This window comes from Impatiens glandulifera, chromosome 3, assembly GCF_907164915.1.
Source record: "Impatiens glandulifera chromosome 3, dImpGla2.1, whole genome shotgun sequence".
Lineage (NCBI taxonomy): Eukaryota > Viridiplantae > Streptophyta > Magnoliopsida > Ericales > Balsaminaceae > Impatiens > Impatiens glandulifera.
Window position 1 is genome coordinate 23,636,905 of NC_061864.1, and position 27,132 is coordinate 23,664,036.

General features: G+C 34.3%; 1 protein-coding gene across 1 annotated transcript; it reads left to right on the plus strand.

The window, feature by feature from the left end:
* Positions 1-22,464: 22,464 nt before the first annotated feature.
* LOC124931415 (iridoid oxidase-like) lies at positions 22,465-24,406 on the plus strand. Its single transcript, XM_047471872.1, has 2 exons — positions 22,465-23,459; positions 23,563-24,406. The coding sequence occupies exons 1-2, from the start codon at positions 22,497-22,499 to the stop codon at positions 24,172-24,174; spliced, it is 1,575 nt and encodes a 524-aa protein (XP_047327828.1). The 5' UTR covers positions 22,465-22,496; the 3' UTR covers positions 24,175-24,406.
* Positions 24,407-27,132: the final 2,726 nt, after the last annotated feature.

Here is a 27,132-nt window from a genome sequence, read left to right on the forward strand (position 1 = left end):
CTTTCTCTTCATTAAACAACACAACCTCTGGTTCCTCCTTGGACGGTTCTTTCATGAACTCTTCAAAGTTTGTCTTCTCGTCTCCCTCAGCAAACATTAATACTGGTTCCTCGTCATAGAAGCTAGAGAGGTTTGCATCATCGTCTTCGGGTAAAGCTTTCGTCACTACCTCAGCAAACATTAATGTTAGCTCCTCGTCATAGAAGCTAGTGAGGTTTGTCTCATCGTCTGACCTATTGTTAGGGCACTTAGACGCGTAGTGCCCATACTTTTGACAAGCGTAACACTTGACTGTTCTCTTATCTTTGCAGGGCTTAGTATTTTCTTGTCGAGGTGAGCTTTCTGCATAACCTCGCCCTTGACCTTGCCCTTTTCCACGACCTCGGTTATATCCACCGTTGCCGCTGCTACTCGACGATCCAAAAGAAAAATTGGCTTCTCCGTTTTTGTTCATTCATGACATCCATTCATCATGCGTGAGCAATAGGTGCTCCTCCTCTTGGTTTTCATAGTCGCGAAGTCTCTCCTCGTGGACTTTGAGATGACCTATGATCTCCTCGACGGTCATATTCTTGAGGTCACCAAATTGCTCGATCGCTGTAACGATCTGCATTTATGTTTGTGGTAAAGCTCTAAGGAACTTTTTGACGACGGAGATCTCCTCCACCTTCTTTCCCAACGAGCGAATACCAGTCACGATGGATGTCAATTTCATGGAGAAATCATCCACTGATTCCCACAGAATGGGGAATTGGTGGTTGATTTATATGAAGAATGGGGAATCGGTGGTTGATTTCGCCATGAAATTGACATCCATCGTGACTAGTATCCGCTCGTTGGGAGAGAAGGTGGAGGAGATCTCCGTCGTCAAGAAGTTTACCCGCATCTTCAATTCCCACAAAATGGGGAATTGGTGGTTGATTTGTATGAAGAATGGGGAATCGGTGGTTGATTTCACCATGAAATTGACATCCATCGTGACTAGTATCCGCTCATTGGGAGAGAAGGTGGATGAGATCTCCGTCGTCAAGAAGTACCCTAGAGCCTTACCACAAACATACATGCAGATCGTTACAGCAATCGAGTAATTTGGTGACCTCAAGAATATGACTGTCGAGGAGATCGTCGGTCGTCTGAAAGTCCACGAAGAGAGACTTCGCGACTATGAAGACCAAGAGGAAGAGCACCTATTGCTCATGCATGATGAATGGATGTCATGAATGAAGAAAAACGGAGAAGCCGATTTTTCTTCTAGATCGTCGAGTCGCAGCAGCAACGGTGGAGATAACTGAGGTCGTGAAAAAGGGCAAGGTCAAGGGAGAGGTTATGTAGAACGCTCATCTCGACAAGAAGATACCAAGCCCCGTAAAGACAAGAGCACAGTGAAGTGTTATGCTTGTCAAAAGTATGGGCACTACGTGTCTAAGTGCCCTAACAATAGGTCTGACGATGAGGCAAACCTCACTAGCTTCTATGACGAGCAGTCAGCATTAATGTTTGATGAGGTAGTGACGAAAGCTTTACCCGAAGACGATGATGCAAACCTCGCTAGCTTCTATGACGAGGAGCCAGTATTAATGTTTTGTTGAAGTTGATCATCTTTTTCATATTATTGAAGATTTTCCAGGATTAGTTCACCGGGGTGCCAACCGTGATGGCAATCATCATCTCAAAAACTTGTTGGGTGTAGTAGTAGCTCTTTTCCCTACCCAGAACTGATTTTCCCAGAATCTCGCTGAGAATCTGGTACTTGTGAGAGAGGTGACTCTTAGAACCTCAGGTTTTGACCGGAATGTTGGAGCCTGAGAACAAGTGACACATTTCTTCAATGGTCACTAGAGAGTATGTAAGGTCGGTTACCCCTTCAGTTGGTAAATCACAGTATTCAGCGAAATTCGTCTCGCTGAATAGGAAAGTTTGGCTGTAGACTTGCGCCAGGATGATTTTCCGGTGCACTTCCTTAGGAGTCTCAAAGAATTCATCGACTACTTGATAGTCGATGATGAAACGATTTTCTAAGAATTTTCTTAGCTCGGTTCTTTCAAGGGCAAGAAACAACTCCTTAATTCCATAATCCTCATATTGATAGAAAGAATCTTTTTAGAGAGAGGAGAAGTGTTCATGTTCTTTAGATAATCTTTGCTTAAGTATTTTTGTCGATAATGTTCTTGTGAAATGTTTGAGATATGTGGGGTTGTTTAAATAGCCAAGGGTTCGGCTAGGTTAGGGATGTGGGCGTGCTTATTGATGTCATCAAGTAATTAGTATGAGGTTAACTTGTTTAGATGTACAATGATTAGTTCCAATGTAGTGGTAATGATGGCTAAAGATTTTCATGATGAAAATAAATATATGGAGGAAATGTTAGTCTTCCTCTCTTGATGATGGACATGTGTCGTCATCTCGATTGAGGTAGACTGTTTTATGATTTATAGGTTTCATTATCAAGGCATGCATGAAAACGCGGTCAGCCATCCCAAGTTAGCTGGAAAACTTTAGTTTACCGAAATCTTGATGCATTTTATTGGTTGGTTTTCCATAACTAGTTTTATCGAGATAGCTTATTCCGGTGTGAAGAAGTGTCGAACCGAATCGACATTTGTTCATCTTTGGAGTAAATTATTTGTTTTACCAAGTCATTTGAACCTTTCAATATATACATGTGATTTGGTAGTATGAGCTTGTCAAGCTTAACCGGAGACATCTTTCCGGTTAGCATCCTTGAGTGTTTTATTTCTTATTGAGGTACGGCTTGAGAAGCGAGAGCTTCTCCCTGGGCTCATGCCCCGGTTTTTCATGATGATGTATGTTTGAGAGCATGCATTGATGTTTTATGGCATAAGTTATTTACTATTAGTAAGTCCTAAGATATTTTTGAAGTAATAGAACTTAGCTTCCTGTAGCGGTTTAGTGAAGATATCAACCACTTGATGTTCGGTTGAGACATACTCCAGTCGGATGTGTTTTTACTGCACATGCTCCCGGATGAAATAATGTCTTATGTCAATGTGTTTGGTTCTTGAGTGCAACACCGGATTGTATGTGATTTCTATTGCGTTTGTGTTGTCACAGAAGATTGGAGATTCTTCGGCAGTTACACCGAAATCCCTGAGTTGCTGTTGGATCCAGAGAAGTTGTGCACAACAGCTTCCGGCTGCTAGGTACTCCGCCTCTACGGTTGAAATTGCAACTGGAGTTTGCTTTTTGTTGTATCATGAGACCAACCGGTCTCCTAGGAACTGACAAGTCCCACTTGTACTCTTTCGATCAATTTTACAGCCTACATAGTCTGCATCAGAATAACTTATTAGATTAAAACTAGAGTCTTTTGGGTACCATAGTCCTACGTCTTGAGTTCCTTTCAGATATTTTAGAATCCTTTTAGCAACGGTATAATGTGATTGCTTTGGATTGGCTTGAAATCTCCCGCATACTCCGACCGCGAACAGGATGTCCGGTCGACTAGCTGTTAGGTAGAATAGTGAACCAATTATTCCTCGATATGTTGTTATGTCTACTACTTGACCGTCCTTGTCTTTGTTTAACTTCACAGATGAGCTCATCGGTGTAGCCGCTTCGGCACAAATATCCATTCCAAATTTCTTCAACAGTTCGGCTGTGTATTTTGGCTAGCTTATGAAGGTTCCGGTTTCAATCTGCTTGACCTTAAGACCTAAAAAGAAACTCAATTCTCTCATCATACTCATTTTAAATTTATCAGTCATCATTTTTGAAAATTTATCACATAATTTTGGATCGATTGATCCGAAAATAGTATCATCAAAATATATTTGAACAAGTAATATGTGTTCCTTTTTCTCAAATTTGAAAAGAGTTTTATCAACCGAACCTATTGTAAACTTTTGATCAAATAAGAATGCGGTTAATGTGTTGTACCAGGCTCTTGGAGCCTTTTTTAAACCGTAAAGGCTTTGTTTAGCCGGTAAACATGATTCATTTGTTCTGGGCTTTTGAAACCTGGAGGTTGTTCGACATACACCTCTTCATTTATTCTACCATTTAGAAAAGCACTTTTAACATCCATTTGAAAAACTTTGAAATTTTTGAAAGCCGCAAATGCCAAAAATATTCTAATGGCCTCAAGTCTAGCCACAGGAGCAAATGATTCTTCGAAATCAATGCCTTCTTCCTATTTGTAACCTTGAGCCACTAGCCGGCCTTTGTTCCTCGTAACTAAACCGTCTTCATTGAGTTTATTTCTAAACACACATCTTGTTCTTATAACCGATTTATGTTTCGGTCTTGGACTAGGTACCAGACTTTATTTCTCTCAAACTCGTTTAGTTCTTCTTACATTGCCAAAATCCAATCGGGATCTAGCAAAGCTTCATCCACCTTTTTCGGCTCAATTTGTGATATAAAAGCTGAGTTTTCATATTGTTCCAAATTATGTCGCTTACTTCGGACGGGTGATGAGATGTTACCTATTACTAGTTCAAGAGGATGATTTTTATTCCTTCTGAGGTTTATCCTGGATCTGTCTTCCAAGCGTCCGGTTGACTGATCAAGGTTAGACGGATCGGTATGCTGAACAGAGTCAGACCGACCGATTTTTTCAGTGGAAACTGAAGCGTCAACTTTCTGCGGTAAAGTAGCTTGATCAAGCTGAGGTTCAGCATCAACCGCTTGATCATTGACAAACCGTCTTTAGACCAGAACCTCATCTTCATCATCAGAATAGATATTGAAATTTTCCATTCTGTGAAGGTCGAAGGGTAATGCAGTGTTTCATTCAACCAATTCATCAAAAATAACATGAGATGTTTCTTCAACCGTTAAAATTCTAGTGTTATAAACTCTATATGCCTTGCTCACGGCTGAATATCCCAACATTATTCCTTCATCGGATTTAGCATCAAATGTGGTCAAATAAGTTTTGTCGTTGATGTGAACATAACACTTACAACCAAAGATCCTAAAATACCGGATGTTAGGAACTTTGTCATGGTATATTTCAAAAGGAGTTTTAGTGAAATGTTTAGTAATTAAAGACTGGTTTTGAGTATAACATGCATTATTGATAACTTCAGCCCAAAAATTTTTAGCAACACCCGAATCAGCTATCATGGACCTTGCGGCTTCCTTGAGAGTTCGGTTTCTTCTCTCAGCCAGACCATTTTGTTGAGGTGTTCTAGCATTAGACAACTCGTGCCTAATACCAGAATCATTAAGGAAAGTAGTTAAAGTACTATTTGTAAATTCGGTTCCTCTATCACTTCTGTTTCGGTTAATTCTGATATATTTCTCATTTTGTATCCTTAAAAGTAGTTTGATCATGTTTGGAGTAGATTGATTATTAGATTCCAAAAATGTTACCCAAGTGAATTTAGAATAATCATCAACAACTACCATGGTATAATGCATGCCTCCTAGACTTGTTACTCTAACCGGGTCAAACAGATCCATATGTAAAAGTTCTAAACATCGTTCGGATTGATAATTTCTATTGCTTTTGAAAGATGATTTTATTTTTTTTCCCATTTGACATGCAGCACATACTTTATCTTTCGAAAATTTGATGTTTGGAAAACCATGAACCAATTCCTTAGAGCATATGAGATTTATTGTTTTTAAAGTTTAAATGGTTTAGCCGTTTGTTCCAGAGCCAATTTGGATCATTCTCAGCTATCATGCACACATGATTTTCAATTTTAGTTTTCCAATCAACTTTGTAAATGTTTCCCATCCGGTTTCCAGTTAGTAGTGTGTCACCTTGATGAATTTTAACTATGAATACATGTTTATGAAATTCAACCGTGTACCATATATCACACATTTGACTTATACTTAACAAGTTAAAATGCAGGTTTTCCACTAAAAACACGTTATTTATGGACAGGTTACCGTGGACAATCTTACCATTGCCCACGGTTCTACCTTTTGAGTTGTCACCAAAATTGATTATTGCTCCGGTTTCATGAATGATGTCGACAAGAAGTTCGTTGTTGTCGATCATGTGTCTTGAACACCTATTGTCCAAGTACCATTCCGAGTTTTCCAACCGCTTGCTCCTCCTAACCTGTAAAAAATAAATATTTACACCTTTCTGGTACCCACATTCAGTTGGGTCCGTGGTTATTAGTCCCTTTGGAATCCAGACTTTAATAAGTCGGATAACTTTCCCGGTGATAGTTTTAATTGATTTTCCGGTACACGGCTTTAAAATTTCTTGTATGCCGAATAGTACCTTATGTTGTCGTGATGGTGACGTTGTATTAGTTCTTTTTGAACGTGTGTCGGTTTGTCTGTTTACTGACCGGTTGGCTTTCCTTCTCTCAAGATGAAGACATTTCTCCAAGTCGGTTGGACCTACATATTTTATCTCTTTTTCCGGTTTTAAACCATGTTCTGCCTCATTGTCGGCTGAAGAGCTCTTGACAAATGTTACAAAAGGAAGATTGTCTTTTGTGAGTTTCATCCCGTTTGGAGAGGTCTTGTTGGCGGATCTGTCGTTTTTGTAATCGAGCCATATTTGCATTTTGGATGTCTTTTATAGTTACACATTTGATTTACGGCTTCACGAGATCTTTCCCAAGCAGCCGTGACATATTTGGATCTTTCATCTTCTTTAGTTACCGGTTGAACTGTCTCCTTGAGCTTCTCATTCTCTAAGGATAGTCCGACCGGTTCATATACTGTGGTTTCGCATGGCTCACCAGCGGTATCACTTGACTCTCCGATTTTATAGTTTGACCGAGTCGGTATATATGTAGACAAATTTCTGAACTTAGCGACCATGTCGTTGAGTGTAGTAACAAGATCTTCTTTAGTAAATTCATCAGATGGGAAATCAAATATCTCTTCTTCATGTGCCATGAAGCATGTAACTCTTTCTTCGTCGTTTTCGGTGTCGGAGTATGCCTAGTCGCTTCCACTGTCGGATGCAATGAGTGCCTTCTAGATTTCACTTCCTGCATCGGTTTGATGGTTGTTGTTCCTTTGATGATTGTTTCATTGGTTGTCATTTCTTTGGTAATCATTCTTATGGTAGTTGTTTCCTTGGTAGTTGTTTCCCCGCTTTCGGTCGTCTCTCCTCGGTTTTCTGCATTCCGACGTGTAATGACCAAAACCGTCACAGTTAAAACATCTTACATTTGATTTATTGACATAATTATAGTTGAAGTTGTTGTTCGATGGTTGATTCTTCTTCATGAATCTCCCAAATTTCTGTGGTAGCATGGCCATCACGTCTTCACTGATCTGGTCAACGCTTTTGACGGGAGCCGGAACGGTTGATACATTGACCGCTGGTTCCACCGATGTCACCAGAGTTCTGGTTGCGGTTGATGTTGATGCTTCGTCTTCGATCCGAGATTTTATCTCGAATTCGTAAACTTTCAGATCCTCAAACACATCGTGCAGCTTCATCTGTCCGAGGTTGCTTGATTCCCTCATCACCATGGTTTTGATATCCCATGCACTTGGTAAAGATCTTAAGGCATTTATGATGATCTCCCGGTTATCATATCTCTTTCCAAGTGTGTGTAGCTCGTTGACTACACTAGTGAACCGATCACTGAATTCTTTCATGTTTTCTCCCGGTTTCATATTGATGTTCTCATATTTTTGAGTTGCCACCAATATTTTGTTCTCCTTAGTTCTATCATTTCCCTCATGAACCTGAATGATCGTTTCCCAGGCTTCCTTTGCATTTTGACAATCTAAAATTTTGTTGAACGTGTACTAGAGAATATGGAGTTTCGTTTGTCGAGGTTTGAGCAGTCGTACGATATTCCCACAAGGCAAATGGAAATTTCTCATTCCAATCCTTGTATGTGCGATTCATGTTTTTGATGATTCTAATCACGTTTTTGTTAGTTGCTTCGACCGCGTCGTTATTTTGGGGTCGATAAGGCGATGATTTGTGATGCTCAATTTTCAACTCTTTAAGCAAGGATAAAACATTTCCTTAGAAGTTTTTTCCGTAATCTGAAATAATGGCATGAGGTACTCCGTATCTAATGATGATATTGATGCAAATGAATTTTTCCACTTGAGTAGATTTCAGAATCTTATAAGACGCTGCCTCGACCCATTTAGAAAAATAGTCGATAATTACGAGTATGAATTCTTGTCCATTTGACACATGAAGATAAAATTTACCAATGACATCAATGCCCCACGTAGAAAAGGGTCGTGGTGAATGTCATACTATAAAGCAAAAATATCGGGGTATGTTATAGATCACTATAGATTAGACACTAGTGACAACTTTTTATATACCTGACACATTCATGTTCCATATTTTAACGATAATACTCGAAAAAGGGTATTTTCTTGGAAAGAGCTAGTCCATTCAAATGTGGACCACATACTCCCGCATGTACTTCCTCTATCATCCATCGAGCTTTGGGACCATCGGCGCATAGCATGTTTTGACCATAAAAAGATCGTCTATATAGCTTGTTAGCTATCCAAGCATATTTAGTGGAATATTGGTGTAGGACTCTTCGTTCCTTAGCTCAGAAATGGGATGGATATTCTCCATACTCAATGTATTTTTAAGAATGTCGAACCATGGTTTGGTGGACACTTGAATAGAGGCTACCACTCCGATTTCGAAATAGGCTTATGTTTCTGTCGGATTTTCAATGGTTTGATCTTAATTCCAACACGGATTTGGGTCATGGCTGCTAGCGTAGCTAAAGCATCCACAAAACGATTTTGTCTTTTTGGCGCGTGAACAAAAAACACGTGATCGAACTTGTCGATAAACTCGAGTAAGTATGTATGATAGGGTTTAATATTTTCCCCTCATACTTGTCATGTTCCGTTGACCTGAGATATGACCAGTTTAGAGTCGCTAACTACGTCTAATTTTGTAGCTCCTCGTTCATATGTGATTTTGAGACCCTAAAGACATGCTTCATACTCAGCTTCGTTGTTGGTCACAGAATATTCCAACTTAGTAGAAATTAGGTTATACGTTCCCTTGGGGATCTATCAAGAGAATTCCAATTCCATAGTCATGCTTGGATGAGGCTCTATCAAACATTAACTTTCACGTGTCTGAAGTGATAGTCATTATGTTTTCATCCGGAAAGTCGAGTTCAAAGGAAGGCTTGATCATGATGGGTTAATCTGCTAGGTATTCTGCAACAACTCTTCCTTTAAAAGATTTCTGAACCGTATATGTAATATCGTATTCAGAAATCATCATCATCCATTTAGCGAGTCTGGGCGATAGTAGCGTTCGTTGAAATAAATAATGGGTGGGATCCAACTTGGATACTAGCTTGATAGGGTGGGCTTGCATATAATGTCTCAATCTTTTGATGACCCATGCAAGTTCCCAACTCACAGTCATTCTCTTGCTTAAATAAAAGACGATGATCTCGAGTTTATTCTCGTTTTCTTGAGCCAACAGGCTAACCATAGTTGAATCTGTTACTGTGAGATAGAGAATTAAGGGAATGTCGGGCCTTTGTGGCATAAGGACCGGTGGTGACTTTATATAGTCCTTGATTTTTTCAAACACTTGTTGACAAGTTTCATCCCACTAAATTTTTGATCATTTTTTAATAACTTTAAAAGGGGATCACATGTGAGGGCTAGCTTGTTAATGAACCGACTAAAAAACTAGATTTTGCGAAGAAAATCCCAAACTTCTCTTTCACTTCAAGGGGTAGGCATAGCCGTAATTGCCTTGATTTTTTATGGTTCGATTTCTATTCCACGTTGGGTAATAAAAAAAACCTAGCATCTTACCAGCGGTGACTCCAAACACACATTTCTTTGGGTTTAAACGAAGTCGGTATTTTTTTAATTCTCATCAAGAATTTGTTTAGATTAGGAATATGTCCATGATGATCTTTAGATTTCACAATCATGTCGTATATATAGACTTCCACTTCCTTGTGGATCATGTCGTGTAAGATCATAGTTACCGCTCTATGGTAAATAACCTTGGCATTTTTAAGGTCGAAGGGCATGACTCTCAAGTTGATCGCAGGAGCTTTATCAGCTGCTGGTAGATTTGCGGAATCGTTCTCACAAGAACTTTCATCATTCGAGCCTTCCTCCGTCACAAAGGGATCATTTCTAAACAGCTTCTCTAAGGTTTTGTATCAATAAGCAGTCCTTATTATAATCATATTAACAGATGAATTATGATTATAAAAATAATCTAAAAGGATTTCGAACCTGGAGAGCGGGTTTGCAACATTTGATTGAAAATTGGCTCGGGAATATCAAAATATAGTGTGGTTTCCCCTTCTCGCACAAAATGTCCATTTAGGGTTGGAGGGATATGTATTTTCTAGAACCCTCATAACCCATCGAAGTATATTCAATACCAAAATTAGCCAATTCATAATAGGAACAAGGAAAAGAGGGCATGCCAATAGAATTTAGTCCTAGACCCATTCTTGAGAAATATCCTATTATCTGCATGAGATGCATGGACATGATAATGTATGATGAAAATTTAGGAATGTGAGACGAATTCTGGACTTGTCTAAATATTGGACAAATATCAAATCCACTTAACTCAACCCCTGGGTTACTAGAGTGAGTCGAACCAATGATGGTCGTGACATACTTCTCACCTTCTATGGAAATGAGTTTACCATTATCTATGAACCATATTTTCTAATTAAGGGAATAGGTTAGAGCTTTGGCCTAATGCAACCAAGGTCTTCCTAAGATTAAGTTGTATGATAGTTGCATATTTATTATGCAGAAATCTATCTCGAATGGTATATAGGCTACATAAATCATTGTTCGGAAGCTACCCATAATTTCTCGACGAGAATTATCAAAGCCTCAGACATACATGTCTGATGGAATGATTTTATCAACAAAGATGCTAATTTCTTGGAAGGTCCATCACGGACATATGTTCAGTGCTGAACCATTTTCTATTAAAGTCATGGGAATAGCTTTATCAACTATCTTTACAGAAATGTAAAGTGCCTTAACATGGGTTTCATTAGGAGTAGGAAGATTTTTGTCCTCTAATCCTATCATCTTGATCCACGCAATTGCTAAAATGATTTCAACCAGCATGTCTGTGTTCTATAGAATACATCAGGATGTCCGTGTTCTATAGAATACTTTGGGAGTTGTTTTGGATGGTATACTAGCATTGCTTAGATCATTTAACATAGCATGTCCGTGTTCTATAGAATACATCAGGATTTCCCAGATGGAAATATTGGCATTCGTCTTCTTTAGTTGAGTAAGAAGACTATCGACCGGGTTTTGACCTCTAGGCTCATTTTCCTTTCTTAGGCCATTAGATGGTCCTAGAATATTAGTCATAGTTGTAGGGGTTGTTTTTATAAAATTTGGTTGGAAATCAAATCTGCTTCGGATTTTTAAGACTTCGTGTCACACATTTCTTCTTCGAGAATTTGTGATGGGATTATCAAGGATCCACCACTTTAGATACACTATCGGTGGAGGTGGAATTATTCGATCCTCCTTTTTAAGATATGGATTGACCATATTAACTTCAAGACTATCAATAGGCTCATTCACAGAGATCATATTCACCTGGTGATCGGGTAGAGAATTTTCACGATCTTAGGTTTTGGGATGATCTTCTAATCAATTAGGTCTTGGCACTAATGCTTAAGGGCACTAAAGTTATTAGTAGAGTGACCTTTCATCTGATGGTATGCACGCCATGCAATTTCGAACTTCCCGAGGAACTCCTTACCTTCTCTTGGAGTTAAGGGTTTGATTAAATTTCTTTGTTGAAGGAATGCAAAAGCTTGACTCAGGGTCATACCCAAATCCTGAAAAGTTCTTGGAGTCCTCGGACCTTTGGTATCGGCAGCTTAGAATCCATTGGGACATTTGTTTTAACCGATATATTTTTTCTTGAACTTGTCTTAGGAGAGGGCAGAGCTTGCCAAAGCGGTGACTTGATGAACTTCGGTTTTGGCGATTTTATAAGGTCGCACAAGAGTAGCATTTGCCTTCACAATTTTACCCTTCTTTCATTCCTTTTTAAAGGCTTCGTCAAGGTTATTAGCAGTCTTGAGGATCTTCTTCATGTTTTGGAAGGTTTTAACAAAAAATCCAGCAGAATATCGGTCATTAACATTATCCAAAATCATATCGATTTGTCTTTGTAAGTTGGGTAAGGAATCAATTTCTTCAGCAATAGCTTTTTCACATTTAGATAAAAAAATGAAAATTTCTTGTTCTCGCCTTATTTTACATTCTAGAGCTTCTTCTCATACCATTCTAAGCTAAAGATGCATGTTGAACCGTTCTATAAAGGCTGATGCGACTTCATCGATAATTTGAAGGTATACTACCTTCTCTTGGTGATACCAACGTAAGGTTGCATCATCTAAGTACTGTGGAAATAGATGGAGGATTGTCAGTTTTCCCAGATGTAAAGTTGTCATAGCCATTATATATATCTGTAAGAAAAAGGTAGTGTCACTCTTGCCTACGTATTTTGACAAAGATGGTAGTTTTACACCAAATGGGATGACTGATCGTTCAGCAGTCTTCATAGTATTTTTTTCAATCATGGTGTTCATCAATGCTACCCTTGGTCAACTAATTTAATTGATTTTGAATCTTGGCTTGATTAACATTCAAATGAGACATTTGTACCTCGTACTATGTAGAAGGAATGATCGTAGGGTTTACACCCTCTTGGACATTAAGGTCAACATCGACAACTTATGACTGGGTTCTAGTTGATCTATTATCCTCATCTTCATATTAGTCGTAAAGAGAGGCTTCTTCCATTTTACGACGAGTTTGAAGGTTAATCTTGATTGGTGTGACGATAGGTGGGACAAATTGTTGTAGCTTCAATGGCGAGGATGATTGATCCTGAATAGGAATAGCAGACTTGGTCATTAAACTCGTTAATATTACAATTTGTTTTGTTATTTGTTGAAGAGTAACCTTCATTTCAGCAAATTCAGTCGGAGATACCGTATCCTTATCAGTTTTTGGAGTTCCTTCGACCATTTATTGGCGCATAAAACGTCTAGTTTTCGGGCCTCTTCTTCATGTGGCGGTACTGACTTGTTGCAATCGTGGATTGTGATTGCGAAGAGAAAGAAGTAAGGGTCTGGAGATGTAATAAAGTACAAATGCAAATATATATAATGAAACATAGAGAATGAGGATCTTTTTTTGATTAGAAAAAAAACATAGAGTCGTATATAAACATACTCGCAAAGTTTGTTATAGACATGACTCTTTTGTTAATATTTTACAGAGAGAGTCTAAAAGAGAAAAAGTGTTTAACAAAAATTAAAAGTTTTAAGTCTAGCTATAGTTTGTTCTGACACTAGTATCTTCTTCCGCTTAAGTTTCATGATTTTTTTCGCACTGGTTGAGGATGTAGTCCATGTATTTCATTCTCTTTGATAGGATATTTATTTCAAATTTTTTGTGCCATTTTTCGAGATATCCTACATGGGTCATACGATCAATGGGTTTATCCAAGGCAAAGGCAGCTTCGATAAAGCTGTAGCCGAAACTCTTTAACAAGTTATGGGTATAGTAGTAAGTAAACCATTCCAACCCATAAGCATGATTAGCTACTTGTCATCCATCATGAAAGTCATTTTCTTGATGGGATAGATACCATGGGATACTGTCACAGATTTCATCATTGCTCTATACCGGAAGTCCATGTAGGGCTTCCTTCATTCTTCGTTATTGGATAAAAGGGGACATGACGTCATCAGACAGAACTAACCCTAGTATAAAGGATTAAGGAGAACCCCTTTTACACATAGTAGAAGACCTATATGAGATGTTCAGGCCCATTAACGTTTTTGCCAAAATAATGCCAAAGGGATTTGTGTTGTCTCTTCGCATTTCATTTGCTACCTTAACGATTCTCGAGGAGGGCTTTCCATCTAATGGTTTTAGAAAGAAATTAGCCAACATAATTGACATTGATATCATCGATGATCCCAATGTTAAAGGGATCGCTCCATTTCTTATTTCCATCTTGGTCCAAGTCTGGAAATCGATATACGTTCTCGTGACGATAGTATCAGATGTAACTTCGGAGTATTCGTACTCTTCCTATGGGCATAATTGAGTTTATAAACAGTCTTAAATGTAAAAACTTTTTGTTGTCTGTCATAAGAATAGCCCGAAATTCTTCTATGGTTGAGCATATATACCTTTCACCGAGGAAGTAAGCTTGTTTGATAGGGTTCCACTTTCGCTGAATTTCCATCATGAAGGTGGAGTTTACTTTGAAGTTAATGAACCTCATAATGGGGATGAGGCCATAAGATCGATAACTTCATTCATAAGCGTGAAAGTTATCGAATCAGGGGACCAGCGCGACATCCGTTAGCATGGACATCGTTGGTGACTGCGATTGCAGAAGAGGAAAGTATTGCAATTGTAAAAACAAAAACAAATGTACATACAAATAACATGACTTATAGTAAACATCTCATAAGCATTTTATATAATTGCTTTAAGAAACTGCGATTTTATACAGTTCAAAATTTCGGGGTACATAGTTTGCTAGTTGAATATTACTACTTTCTAACTCTTTTGGTTATCTAACTATGGTAAAGTTAAAGCTCCTCTTTAGGGGGTGCGAGTCCTACCGCAACAGGTAAAGGTAACGGAACCTTCACTCTTTTCTTCTCCTTGTTGACGTCGGTACTTATCCATGATCTGGTCCTGATAGTCATTGTTATCCTTTGGAGTTCCCATCTTGACTACATCATTCCATAACTCTAGATAGATTGCGTAGTCATTGTGGTCAATATGCATGTCTATTGCAACAACAGAATCACGATAGGGAGGCATGCAATCTCGTCCAAATTTCTTAAAAAACTCGTTGGTGTAGTAAGAAGTGATCCACTCAAAACCCATAAGCATAATTACGGGTTTATCTTCCATTAGATAGATCATCTTCTTAATTAATACCATACCATGGTAGAAGTTCACGTATGGAATCATTATCATGGATTGGTATTTCTGGCTTGGCACTTCTGATGCGTCTGCATTAAATCGCGGCACACATTTCACCACCAGGAACCAGGGGAGATATACGCTCCATATTTATCAAGAGCCATATGTAGAGAATAATGGGAGCCCTCTTTTGTTGAGATAGTAGGTGAAGTAGGATTATTTAAACCTAGCAATGTTTCAACTAGGATAATCTAGTGGGATCCTTATTTCCTCCCCTAAGGTGGTAAGCCACTTCCAGTATCCTAGAGGATGGTGGGAGGTTGCCTCATGGGGAGAAGATAAATTGGTCCATAATGATTGTCATGGTGAGTAGGGAGGTGCTGAAATTCAGTGGAATCTCTCCGCTCTTAGTGGCCAGCTTCTCCCAGCGTGGCAGGTCGAAGTATGCTCTCGTCAAGATTTTATCCGCTGTGGTTTTAGTATAATTGAATTATTCATTGATAAGGCGCCTAAGAGACATGGACTTCGTGAAAGGCTTCAGCCTTAGCCTTATCGTGTTCTTGTTATCAATCATCGTTATTTCTTTGAACTCTTCGATAGAAATTTTACTATTTTAAAGTTGTTATTAAAAATAAGGAGATTAATAATATTATATATTTGTTTTGTTCTATAATGGCTAAAATATTAATAAAATAAAATTTTATAAACTTTTATAATTAATAAATTAAATAATAAATAAGAAAAGACAATCATCAAATAATAGCGTGATTTTAAAATTTTGTTTTAATTATATATATATATATATATATATATATATATATATATATATATATAAGTATTTCTTTTATATATTTTAAATATATCTTAATATTAATTAATTATATAAATCTATTAAAATTCTATTTTATTTAGTGCTAGAGAATAAATATTTATATAAAAATAATTTTAGAACAAAATATTTCTCAAGTAAAAAATATTTTATTTAAAGTTTGAGTAATATGTAGATAATTGTTCTTATTTATTTTTATATGAATTAAGTTTATTTTAATTATAAGAAATTAAAAATTTATTAATATTATTTAATTAATAGTGATTTATATAATAAATAAACTTTCCATTTTTAAAATTGGTTTTAAAAAAAATGTGTCATGGATGGGTCAAAATCATGTTAATGTATAAAGATCATATTAAACGAGTCAAAATTACATTAAAAATCAAATTTGTTAAAATGATTAAAATTATGTTTAAAGGATCAAAATAATGCTAAATTATATTAATGGGGTAAAAAAATATGTTAAGCCGAAAATATATGTTAATCGAATCAAAATTAAGATAAACTGTTAAGAGAAGGGGTAAGAAGTATGTTTAACAGGTGTAATATTATTTTTGTGGATTTGGGTCGCGTATTCGAATACTTTAGATACTTGAATTTTTTGGGGGCAATTTGGGTATGGTTCAGATATCCCTATAGATATTTCCATACCCCACAAGTCAAACAAAATTAAATTTATTGAAATATATTTATTTGTAAAAAATTGTATAATAATATGTTCATTTAAAATAAAAATAAAAAGATCTGGACGAGATCACCTGTTACCGATTATCATCTACTCCTCTCACAAGAGGGGTAAAGAGTAAAAAAAATTAAAATTGAACTGTTTTTCCCTCTCTATGAAGGAGCGGAGGATGATCCATAGCATGTGATATCTCCTTGTCTGAACAAAGATATGTATATCCTTCTTTCCAATACAGATTCAGGTGGTAGAACATCAAAAAATTTGAATGAATTGGGTCTGAATGAAGATTGGTAACATCTTATAGGTATCCTCCACTGATTTGAATGAATTTTTTACTATTTTGACCATACATGTAGATAGTCTATTTTTTTTAAGCTTGCAGGACCTTTTTTTCACATTGCTTATTAACTCTTGGCTAAAGATAATTTTAACTGTTGGTCTGAATTTTTGGAAATTCCGACGTCGTTTAATTGGTTTGTTCAACTTGTTTTACTACAATAGTCATTTTCAAAAATTCAAATGAATTCGTCTTTAAAGAAATACTCAACAAATCGCATAATCATTGAATAATTTGGGAGTTTAATTTTTATAAATTGTTTATACAATTTAATATCTAGATCATTAATTATAAATTTTGATTTTCTAGACAATGTCTTGTATTATTACTAATTAATTTATCATATGGATATGTAGCTCTTATTTGAATATTATAAGAATTAATTTCTTATAAAAACAAATAATAATAATAGAGTTGAGATCTTACCAAATTTAAATTAATTTAAATTAAAAAAAAAAACAATTCATTTTTAATATATATAGATGATATTATATAGATTTGAGATCTACAACAATGATTTAAATATATTGATGTGAGGTATTACCAAATTATTTTATAATAGCTAATTCATCACCTCACATTTTGACTAGGAAATAAAAGACCTGGCAGCTGCTGGTATGAACTACACGGACAGAAATTATGAGAATAACAATAAGAAAAATCAATATCTAAACTAAACTCTTCGTACAAATATCTCAAGATCAAAAGACAACATTCAGTTAAAGTTATCTCAAACAAATTCAGTTCAAAGACAAACATGTTTTATAAATAAATTGTTTCAAATTTTCTATAAAAATACATAATATTTGAACAATTATTGGTTGTAATTTTCAACATAAAATATATGAGAAAAAAAATCTCTATGTTTTGTCTTTCATGTCCATTTCTCATTTACTTTAAAAAAATAATATAATTATTAATCATTTGTGTTTACCCCTAAAATAATTAAAAAGTTTTGTTGTTCAGAATCTTTTGTTTTTTTCTCAATAATGCTGGAGCGGCCCCCAATAAGTTCAGTGGAGCCCGACTGCTAAAGAGGCATTGATTGGGAAATGTCTCTTTCGTACTCTTCACACTTTTATTAGGCCTCATTTGATGTTTGATGAAGGAGTTTTTGGGATAAGATTCAGATTTTATTTTAAAACTCAAACATCTTATCAAGCATAAAATCAAATAATTTTATTATTTAAATACCAAAATTACCTTCTAATTTTATCTTTTTTCTCTAAACTATCATTCTCTCACCTACACCGTATCTTTTAAACTCAAAGACAAATTAATCTTTAAATTTTAAAAGCTAATTTTTTCCTACTTTTTATCAAATAAGAATTTTTTAGATAAAACTCAGACAAAATCCAAAAATCACTTCCTCAAAACAATGCTTTAATGTATCGGTAGCATTTATTTATAAACAGTAATTATATAAGAAATAATATCATATTCAAAATGTGAAATTTATTTAGGACTCAATGCGTTTCTTTTATTTAATTTATTTTTAAGAGAACTTTCGTGACACTACAGAACTAATAACCCCATTTTGAGTATTTTAACTCAAAATGTTTCTTGATTAAATCTGTAATATTTTGATTTTTTAAAATATTCTTATCAATGAAGTATCTTAGTCAATTATCTAGGACTCTAACTTATTATTTTAAAAATATAAGTTATTATAATAAACTAGCATTTAGCCCGTGCATTTGCACGAGTAATAATATAAAAATCGTGAAAAAAAATTACGAATAACATTTTTTATTTTATTTTTAACCGTTTTAAGTTTATGGGTGAGTCAACCCACAATCCGACCCAAATATCCATTTACTCAACATCATTATATATTACATTATATATAAGTTAGTTAAAAAGTTGAACTTATATTAATATTAAAACGTCCCGCGTTTATCAAATTTGGTGTTAAATTTAAAATATAAAGTCTTTGTATCCTAGTTGGTTAAAGAGTTGTACTTGTTTTGTTAGGTTGCAAGTTCAAAACATATCTCTAGCATTTTTAATTTTATTTTTAACCGTTTTAAATTTAAAAACGGGTCAACCCACAATCCGACCCAAGTATCCAAATTAACCACAGCTCTCGACCCGGCAATCCGGACACTTTAAAAATTAAACATCATTATATATATATAGATTAGTTAGTTAAAAAGTTGAACTTATATTAATATTAAAACGTCCCGCGTTTATCAAATTTGGTGTTGAATTTAAAATATAAAGTCTTTGTAGCCTAGTTGGTTAAAGAGTTGTACTTGTTTTGTTAGGTTGCAAGTTCGAAACATATCTCTAGCATTTTTTATTTTATTTTTAACCGTTTTAAATTTAAAAACGGCTCAACCCACAATCCGACCCAAGTATCCAAATTAACCACAGCTCTCGACCCGGCAATCCGGACACTTTAAAAATTAAGCATCATTATATATATATATATAGATTAGTTAGTTAAAAAGTTGAACTTATATTAATATTAAAACGTCCCGCGTTTATCAAATTTGGTGTTGAATTTAAAATATAAAATCTTTGTAGCCTAGTTGGTTAAAGAGTTGTACTTGTTTTGTTAGGTTGCAAGTTCGAAACATATCTCTAGCATTTTTAATTTTATTTTTAACCGTTTTAAATTTAAAAACGGGTCAACCCACAATCCGACCCAAGTATCCAAATTAACCACAGCTCTCGACCCGGCAATCCGGACACTTTAAAAATTAAGCATCATTATATATATATAGATTAGTTAGTTAAAAAGTTGAACTTATATTAATATTAAAACGTCCCGCGTTTATCAAATTTGGTGTTGAATTTAAAATATAAAGTCTTTGTATCCTAGTTGGTTAAAGAGTTGTACTTGTTTTGTTAGGTTGCAAGTTCGAAACATATCTCTAGCATTTTTTATTTTATTTTTAACCGTTTTAAATTTAAAAACGGGTCAACCCACAATCCGACCCAAGTATCCAAATTAACCACAGCTCTCGACCCGGCAATCCGGACACTTTAAAAATTAAGCATCATTATATATATATAGATTAATTAGTTAAAAAGTTGAACTTATATTAATATTAAAACGTCCCGCGTTTATCAAATTTGGTGTTGAATTTAAAATATAAAGTCTTTGTAGCCTAGTTGGTTAAAGAGTTGTACTTGTTTTGTTAGGTTGCAAGTTCGAAACATATCTCTAGCATTTTTAATTTTATTTTTAACCGTTTTAAATTTAAAAACGGGTCAACCCACAATCCGACCCAAGTATCCAAATTAACCACAGCTCTCGACCCGGCAATCCGGACACTTTAAAAATTAAGCATCATTATATATATATATAGATTAATTAGTTAAAAAGTTGAACTTATATTAATATTAAAACGTCCCACGTTTATCAAATTTGGTGTTGAATTTAAAATATAAAGTCTTTGTAGCCTAGTTGGTTAAAGAGTTGTACTTGTTTTGTTAGGTTGCAAGTTCGAAACATATCTCTAGCATTTTTAATTTTATTTTTAAACGTTTTAAATTTGAAAACGGGTCAACCCACAATCCGACCCAAGTATCCAAATTAACCACAGCTCTCGACCCGGCAATCCGGACACTTTAAAAATTAAGCATCATTATATATATATAGATTAGTTAGTTAAAAAGTTGAACTTATATTAATATTAAAACGTCCCGCGTTTATCAAATTTGGTGTTGAATTTAAAATATAAAGTCTTTGTAGCCTAGTTGGTTAAGAGTTATACTTGTTTTGTTAGGTTGCAAGTTCGAAACATATCTCTAGCATTTTTAATTTTATTTTTAACCGTTTTAAATTTAAAAACGGGTCAACCCACAATCCGACCCAAGTATCCAAATTAACCACAGCTCTCGACCCGGCAATCCGGACACTTTAAAAATTAAGCATCATTATATATATATAGATTATTTAGTTAAAAAGTTGAACTTATATTAATATTAAAACGTCCCGCGTTTATCAAATATGGTGTTGAATTTAAAATATAAAATCTTTGTAGCCTAGTTGGTTAAAGAGTTGTACTTGTTTTGTTAGGTTGCAAGTTCAAAACATATCTCTAGCATTTTTAATTTTATTTTTAACCGTTTTAAATTTAAAAACGGGTCAACCCACAATCCGACCCAAGTATCCAAATTAACCACAGCTCTCGACCCGGCAATCTGGACACTTTAAAAATTAAGCATCATTATATATATATATATATAGATTAATTAGTTAAAAAGTTGAACTTATATTAATATTAAAACGTCCCGCGTTTATCAAATTTGGTGTTGAATTTGAAATATAAATTCTTTGTAGCCTAGTTGGTTAAAGAGTTGTACTTGTTTTGTTAGGTTGCAAGTTCGAAACATATCTCTAGCATTTTTAATTTTATTTTTAACCGTTTTAAATTTAAAAACGGGTCAACCCACAATCCGACCCAAGTATCCAAATTAACCACAGCTCTCGACCCGGCAATCCGGACACTTTAAAAATTAAGCATCATTATATATATATAGATTATGGAAATTTTCTACGATTCACACGAATAAAAATATAAACAAAATAAATTTTAAAAAAATTTATAATAATATGTATTAAATTTTTAAAATTCTTAATAAATCACGAATAATATATTTAAATAAAAAATAGAACACTCTCATTTCATACTTTATTTACTTCTGTAAAATAATTTATCTTCTCACATATTTTTTCTAATGAATCTCTCATCTCGTGACCTTACATTTTCACTTTGGTCTATCAAATATATGATTCATACTTTTTAATATTTAGCATCGTGATTTCACACTTTGGTCAATCAAATATATTATTTATGTTTTTTAACCAATTTCAATTGTTATCAGCTTATTATCTCATGACAAATCACATTCTAATCACACTTGGTTAAAGAGTTGTACTTATTTTGTTAGGTTACAAGTTCGAAACATACATAACCGTTTTAAGTTTATGAGTGGATCAACCCACAATCCGACTCAAGTATCCATTACTTCATATATATATCCAAATTAACCATAACTCTCGACCCGACAATTCGAACACTCTAAAAATTAAGCATCGTTAAATATATATATATAGTTAGTTAGTTAAAAAGTTGAACTTATATGGTTAAGAATGTCCCGCGTTTATTAAATTTAGTGTTTAATTTAAATATAAAGTCTTATTAGCCTACTTGTTTAAAAAGTTGTACTTGTTTGGTCAGGTTGCAAGTTCAAAACATACCTATAACATTTTTAATTTTATTTTTAATCGTTTTAAGTGTATGGCGGATCAACTCACAATCCGACTCAAGTATTCATTTACTCTCACACATATATATCCAAATTAACTACAACTCTCGACCCGAGAATCTGGATACTTTGAAAATTAAACATCGTTATATATATGACCTAAATTATAAAAAAATCATAATATTAATATAATCATTAATAATTTTCATAATATATTATAAATAAAATTTTAGTTTGAAAATTTTAATAAGATTGAATATTTAATTGTTATTCACTTAATTTATTTAATAAATATTTTAATAATTATTCAAAATAAAATATTTTATAAATAAAATATATAAATACAGATAAAATATTATGATGTTACTATGAAATGTTAGTAGTAAAATTTAAAATTAATTTAAAAAAAAATATTAATTTTTATATCTGATCATTTAAAAATTGTATGAGCTCCATTTATATATATAATATACATGCAATTGGGGAGAACATGTATTGCTTAGAGAAACTAAGAGCATAAATTCTGAAAAATGGATTGGATTTGGAGTTGTTCTATTTCTGGGTTGAGTCTTATGCTATCAGGGCCTCTTCTAATCATCATTCTCTTTCTCTACCATGCCCGGAGGAAGCAGGCGGAGGCGCGTGATTCTGGTAAACTCCGGCCACCAGGTCCTCCGGGATGGCCGGTGGTAGGCAACATATTTGACCTCGGAGAACTGCCACATCAGACCTTGTGTAAGCTCCGGGATAAGTTCGGGCCTGTGATTTGGCTACAGTTGGGATCGATCGGAACTGTTGCTGTCAACTCGGCCGATGCTGCGGCCAAGCTCTTCAAGAGCCACGACCAAGCCTTCTCCGATCGTAAATGCCCGGATGCACTAACTGCCCACGGTTACAATCATGGGTCAATGGCCATTGGAAACTATGGGTCCTACTGGCGCGTAGTCAAGAGGATTGGAGTCACGGAATTCAACACGGCGAAGAGAGTAAACGAGAGTGTCCATGTCCGAAGAAAGTGTGTGGATAACATGATCCTTTGGATCGAAGAAGCAGCCATGGAATCTTATTCAAATGGGCGGAAGGGGGAGATAGAGATTGTCCATTTTCTTTTCCTAATGGCTTTCAATGTGGTGGGGAATATGATATTCTCGGAGGATATACTAGAGTCCAAGAATATTAAAGGGAAAGAGTTCTTTGATTCCATGAGTAAGTTCATGGTGTGGACTGGAAAACCTAACTTATCAGATTATTTCCCATTGTTGAAGAGATTAGATCTATTGGGAATAAAGAAGGGGATAGGGAAGGATATGGGAATATGTTTGAAGATCGTGGAGAATTTTGTGAAGGATAGGGTGGTTCGAGAGGAGAAATTCAAGACAAAAGATGATTATAGCCGGAGGAAGGATTTCCTTGATGTACTATTGGAGTTCCAAGGTGACAATAAAGAAGAATTTGGTAGAGTTTCCAAGGAAAATCTCAATATTCTTATTACGGTAAGCCTAATAGTTAGCTCGATTGATAAGAATATTTTTAATCTCATTGAAAACAAGTAGATCAAAGGAATTCTTCATTGTCTAAGCTAACCGACTTTTATAGGAAATGTTTTTTGCAGGATCCGAGACCACAAGTAACTCGATCGAGTGGCTAATGTCAGAGCTACTAAACCATCCCAATTGCATGATGAAGTTGAAAGACGAGCTCGATAGAATAGTGGGAAGGGGAAGAAAAATAGAAGAAAGCGATATCGATGAACTCTCATATTTGCAAGCGTGTGTGAAAGAAGCCTTAAGATTGCACCCTCCACTACCCATGCTCCTCCCAAGGAATTCAATGGAAGACACGAACTACATTGGCTACTTCATACCCAAAGACACCCAAGTCTTAGTAAATGCCTATGCAATAGGGAGAGATCCTGAAGTATGGGAAGACCCATTGGATTTCAAACCTGAGAGATTCCTCGACAAGAATATAGAGCTCGTAGGTCAACATTTCGGGTTGATCCCTTTCGGGGCGGGCAGAAGGATATGTATGGGTTATGCTTTGGGACAACGAGTGCTTCACCTAGCCACCGCGAATCTTATTCACACGTTCGACTGGGAAATAGGAGATTCGACCGCTCCTGGTATGATTGACATGAACGAAAAAATGGGAATAACCATAAGAAAATTGATTCCCTTGAAAATCATACCAAAGAAGCGAGATCTCTAAACTCATTGTACCCTTATTTCTACCAAATAAATATTTGTCTAAAGATTAAAAACACTTTGACATTTGATGTTAATGCAATTCCATTATCATTGTGAAATCTAGCTAGTTAATAGATGAAAAGGAATGCATCTAAAAGAAGCAGTCTAAGAAAAAAAACAAATGAGGTTATAATGGACCAGCTTCATTAGTCAGTCTTGTGTGTAAACATCTTCTCCCCAATTATCTTAAATATTTAATACTTATGATGTTATCTCATTAGTAATCATTTTTTACAAGAATTATTTTTCAACTCATGGAATGAAACTAATTCTAGTTACAATTAAGCTAATTTTGGATTTTATTAGACTTTCTACATTTTATTTTGAATAATAACACATTCTTAATCTCTTTTGGTACTTCTTCATTTGCTTCTATTTTTTATCCAAAAATTCATACATTCTTTTCTAGATTTCATAGGGATAAGTAACAAATAAAAATGATAGTATTGAAAAAAAGTTTATTTTTAAACTCGTAAACATACCTTCCTTGATGTTGGATCAATCTTTAAGGATCCATAAATTCTCATAAGTCATAACCCACTTTATAGTGTAGTCACATCTTAATATTATTAGAGCCTTTTATTTTCATCTTTATAAGCAGAACTCTTCTTGAACTACTTTTATTTTGTTCAACTTGTATTTTGTTACGATTACACTACATTAGATCACAAAATCACATTTGTTTTTCATTAATTTTCAAGTTTGAGAGAATGATAATTTAGGATAATTAAGGTTAAGGCTGAGACTGAGGCTGAATGCATTAAAGTGGAGAATCACATTCTTAAATGTTCGTTGTGACTTAGAAGAGGGTCATTTATTTTTCTTCCGAAGTCGTTGAATTAACATTATCTAAGAAATATTGCTCTGTATTTGTTGAATAGACTTGAATAGTTCGGCCTTCTTAATGAGCCGGCCCAATTCTCTAGTGTATTTGAAAACATGAAAAATTTTATTACTTTGGTGAAAAATCAATATGAATCTTCAGTTAAAATGGTAAGAAGTGATAATGGTACTGAATTTATAAATTCAAAATTCAATATATTTTTTAATTCTTTAGGTATCATTCATCAAAAAACTTGTGTATATTCTTCACAACAAAATGGTGTTGTAGAGAGAAAACATAGACACTTAATTAATGTGGCAAGTCCTTGATGAATCAATCTAAACTTCATATTAAATTATGGCATTTCTCTCTTCTTACTGCAACTTATTTAATTAATAGAATGCCATCTTCACTTTTGGATTTTAAAACACCATATTTTATGCTACATCAAGATAACTATTCATATAATCATCTTAAAGTTTTTGGATGTTTATGTTACATTGCAAATGTTTTGCCGCATAAAACCAAAAAGATCGTGGCATTAAATATGTTTTTATTGGTTATCCATCTGATCAAAAAGGCTATTTGGTTTATTAAATTAATAACGGTGTTGTTACTATTTTGAGAGATGTTGTCTTTTATGAAGATATATTTCCATATCAAAATATAACTAACAATTCACATGACACAATATCTGCTCTAAATAATTGTGAATCATCTATAATATTTGTTAATGAAATACATTTTGATGATGATAAAATACATGAAGTTATTTCTGATAGTCCACTTGATTTGCTTGAACATTCTTCTCAATCTGAGTTACAATTATATGATATCAACCTGTTTTATCAACTGATCATATTGTTAGTTTATCTAATTCAATTGATTCTCATAAAGTTCGTCAAAATATAAGAAGTGCCAGGGAAAAACATTCACCTTCCTCGTTGAAAGATTTTGAAATAAATCATGTTGAGATTGAATCCACAAATTCCAGTAGATACACCCCTGACACTTATCCTTTTATAAATTCTCCATTAGGCTATAAATATATTAATTTTCTTTCTAATGTTGATCATACTTACACACCACAGTCATTTTTAGAGACTTTACAAAATCCTGATTGAATTAATGCTATGACACATGAGTTTGAAGTTCTAAAACATAATCATACTTGAGAAATTACAACTTTACCAAAAGGAAAAAAGTTATTGGTTTTTACTGAATTTTCAAAACAAAGTTAAATTCTTATAGCAGTTTAAACAAATCGTAAAGAACGTTTAGTGGCTAAAGGTTTTAATCAAAAAGATGAAATTGATTTGTATCAATGTTTTGCACTTGTTGCTAAAACAGTTACAATTTGTTTTTTTTAATTTCATTTGCTGCCTTTAAACCATGACATTTACATTATGACATCAATTTTGTTTAGTATTTATAATAATAATTTTGTTTTTATTTTTTATTTTAAAATGTGTAATTATAGAAAGTACATTTCAATATATATATAATTAAAAATTAAATAAATCAAATAATACGCTGAATAAATTAAATTATTAAAAATATTATATTGTATTTAATATATATATATTAAATAAAAAAGTAAATATAAAAATTATTAATTATTATTTTATTCAATTAATTATTTAAATTTTCTGGAATAATTGCTTCTCTCTCTTTAATTTTTTAAAATATTTTTTTTTCCGTATCCTCTAATATTAGAAGCACACCATCAACTACATATAACATTTAACTACTAACAGTTTCTTCCACGGATTTTTGAGGGATTTTATCAAAAAAAATAAAAAAATATAATTCTATCATATCTTCTCTCTCCATCGAATCAAATTATTAAACAAAATATAAAATTATCCATGCATTATTTAAATATTTTATTATATTTATCAAAAAAAATTATGATATTTAAATAATAACGAAATATGCGTCATCCTCGTTGATCTATTGGTGCACCTCCACTGTCGAGGTCCCAATCTCTATTGGACAGACAACAGGTTCTAGACGCCCCCAAAACCTCCACACCCAAGATCAACCCCTATTAATTTGATAAAAGTTCAAACGTTGATAGACATTAATTACTCCTTT

Excerpts from the sequence above, each read along its gene's own strand:
- LOC124931415 (XM_047471872.1), top strand. The coding sequence starts at position 22,497 with ATGGATTGGATTTGGAGTTGTTCTATTTCTGGGTTGAGTCTTATGCTA. Across the intron at positions 23,460-23,562 it reads ATCTCAATATTCTTATTACG|GAAATGTTTTTTGCAGGATC; the intron begins GTAAGCCTAATA and ends CGACTTTTATAG.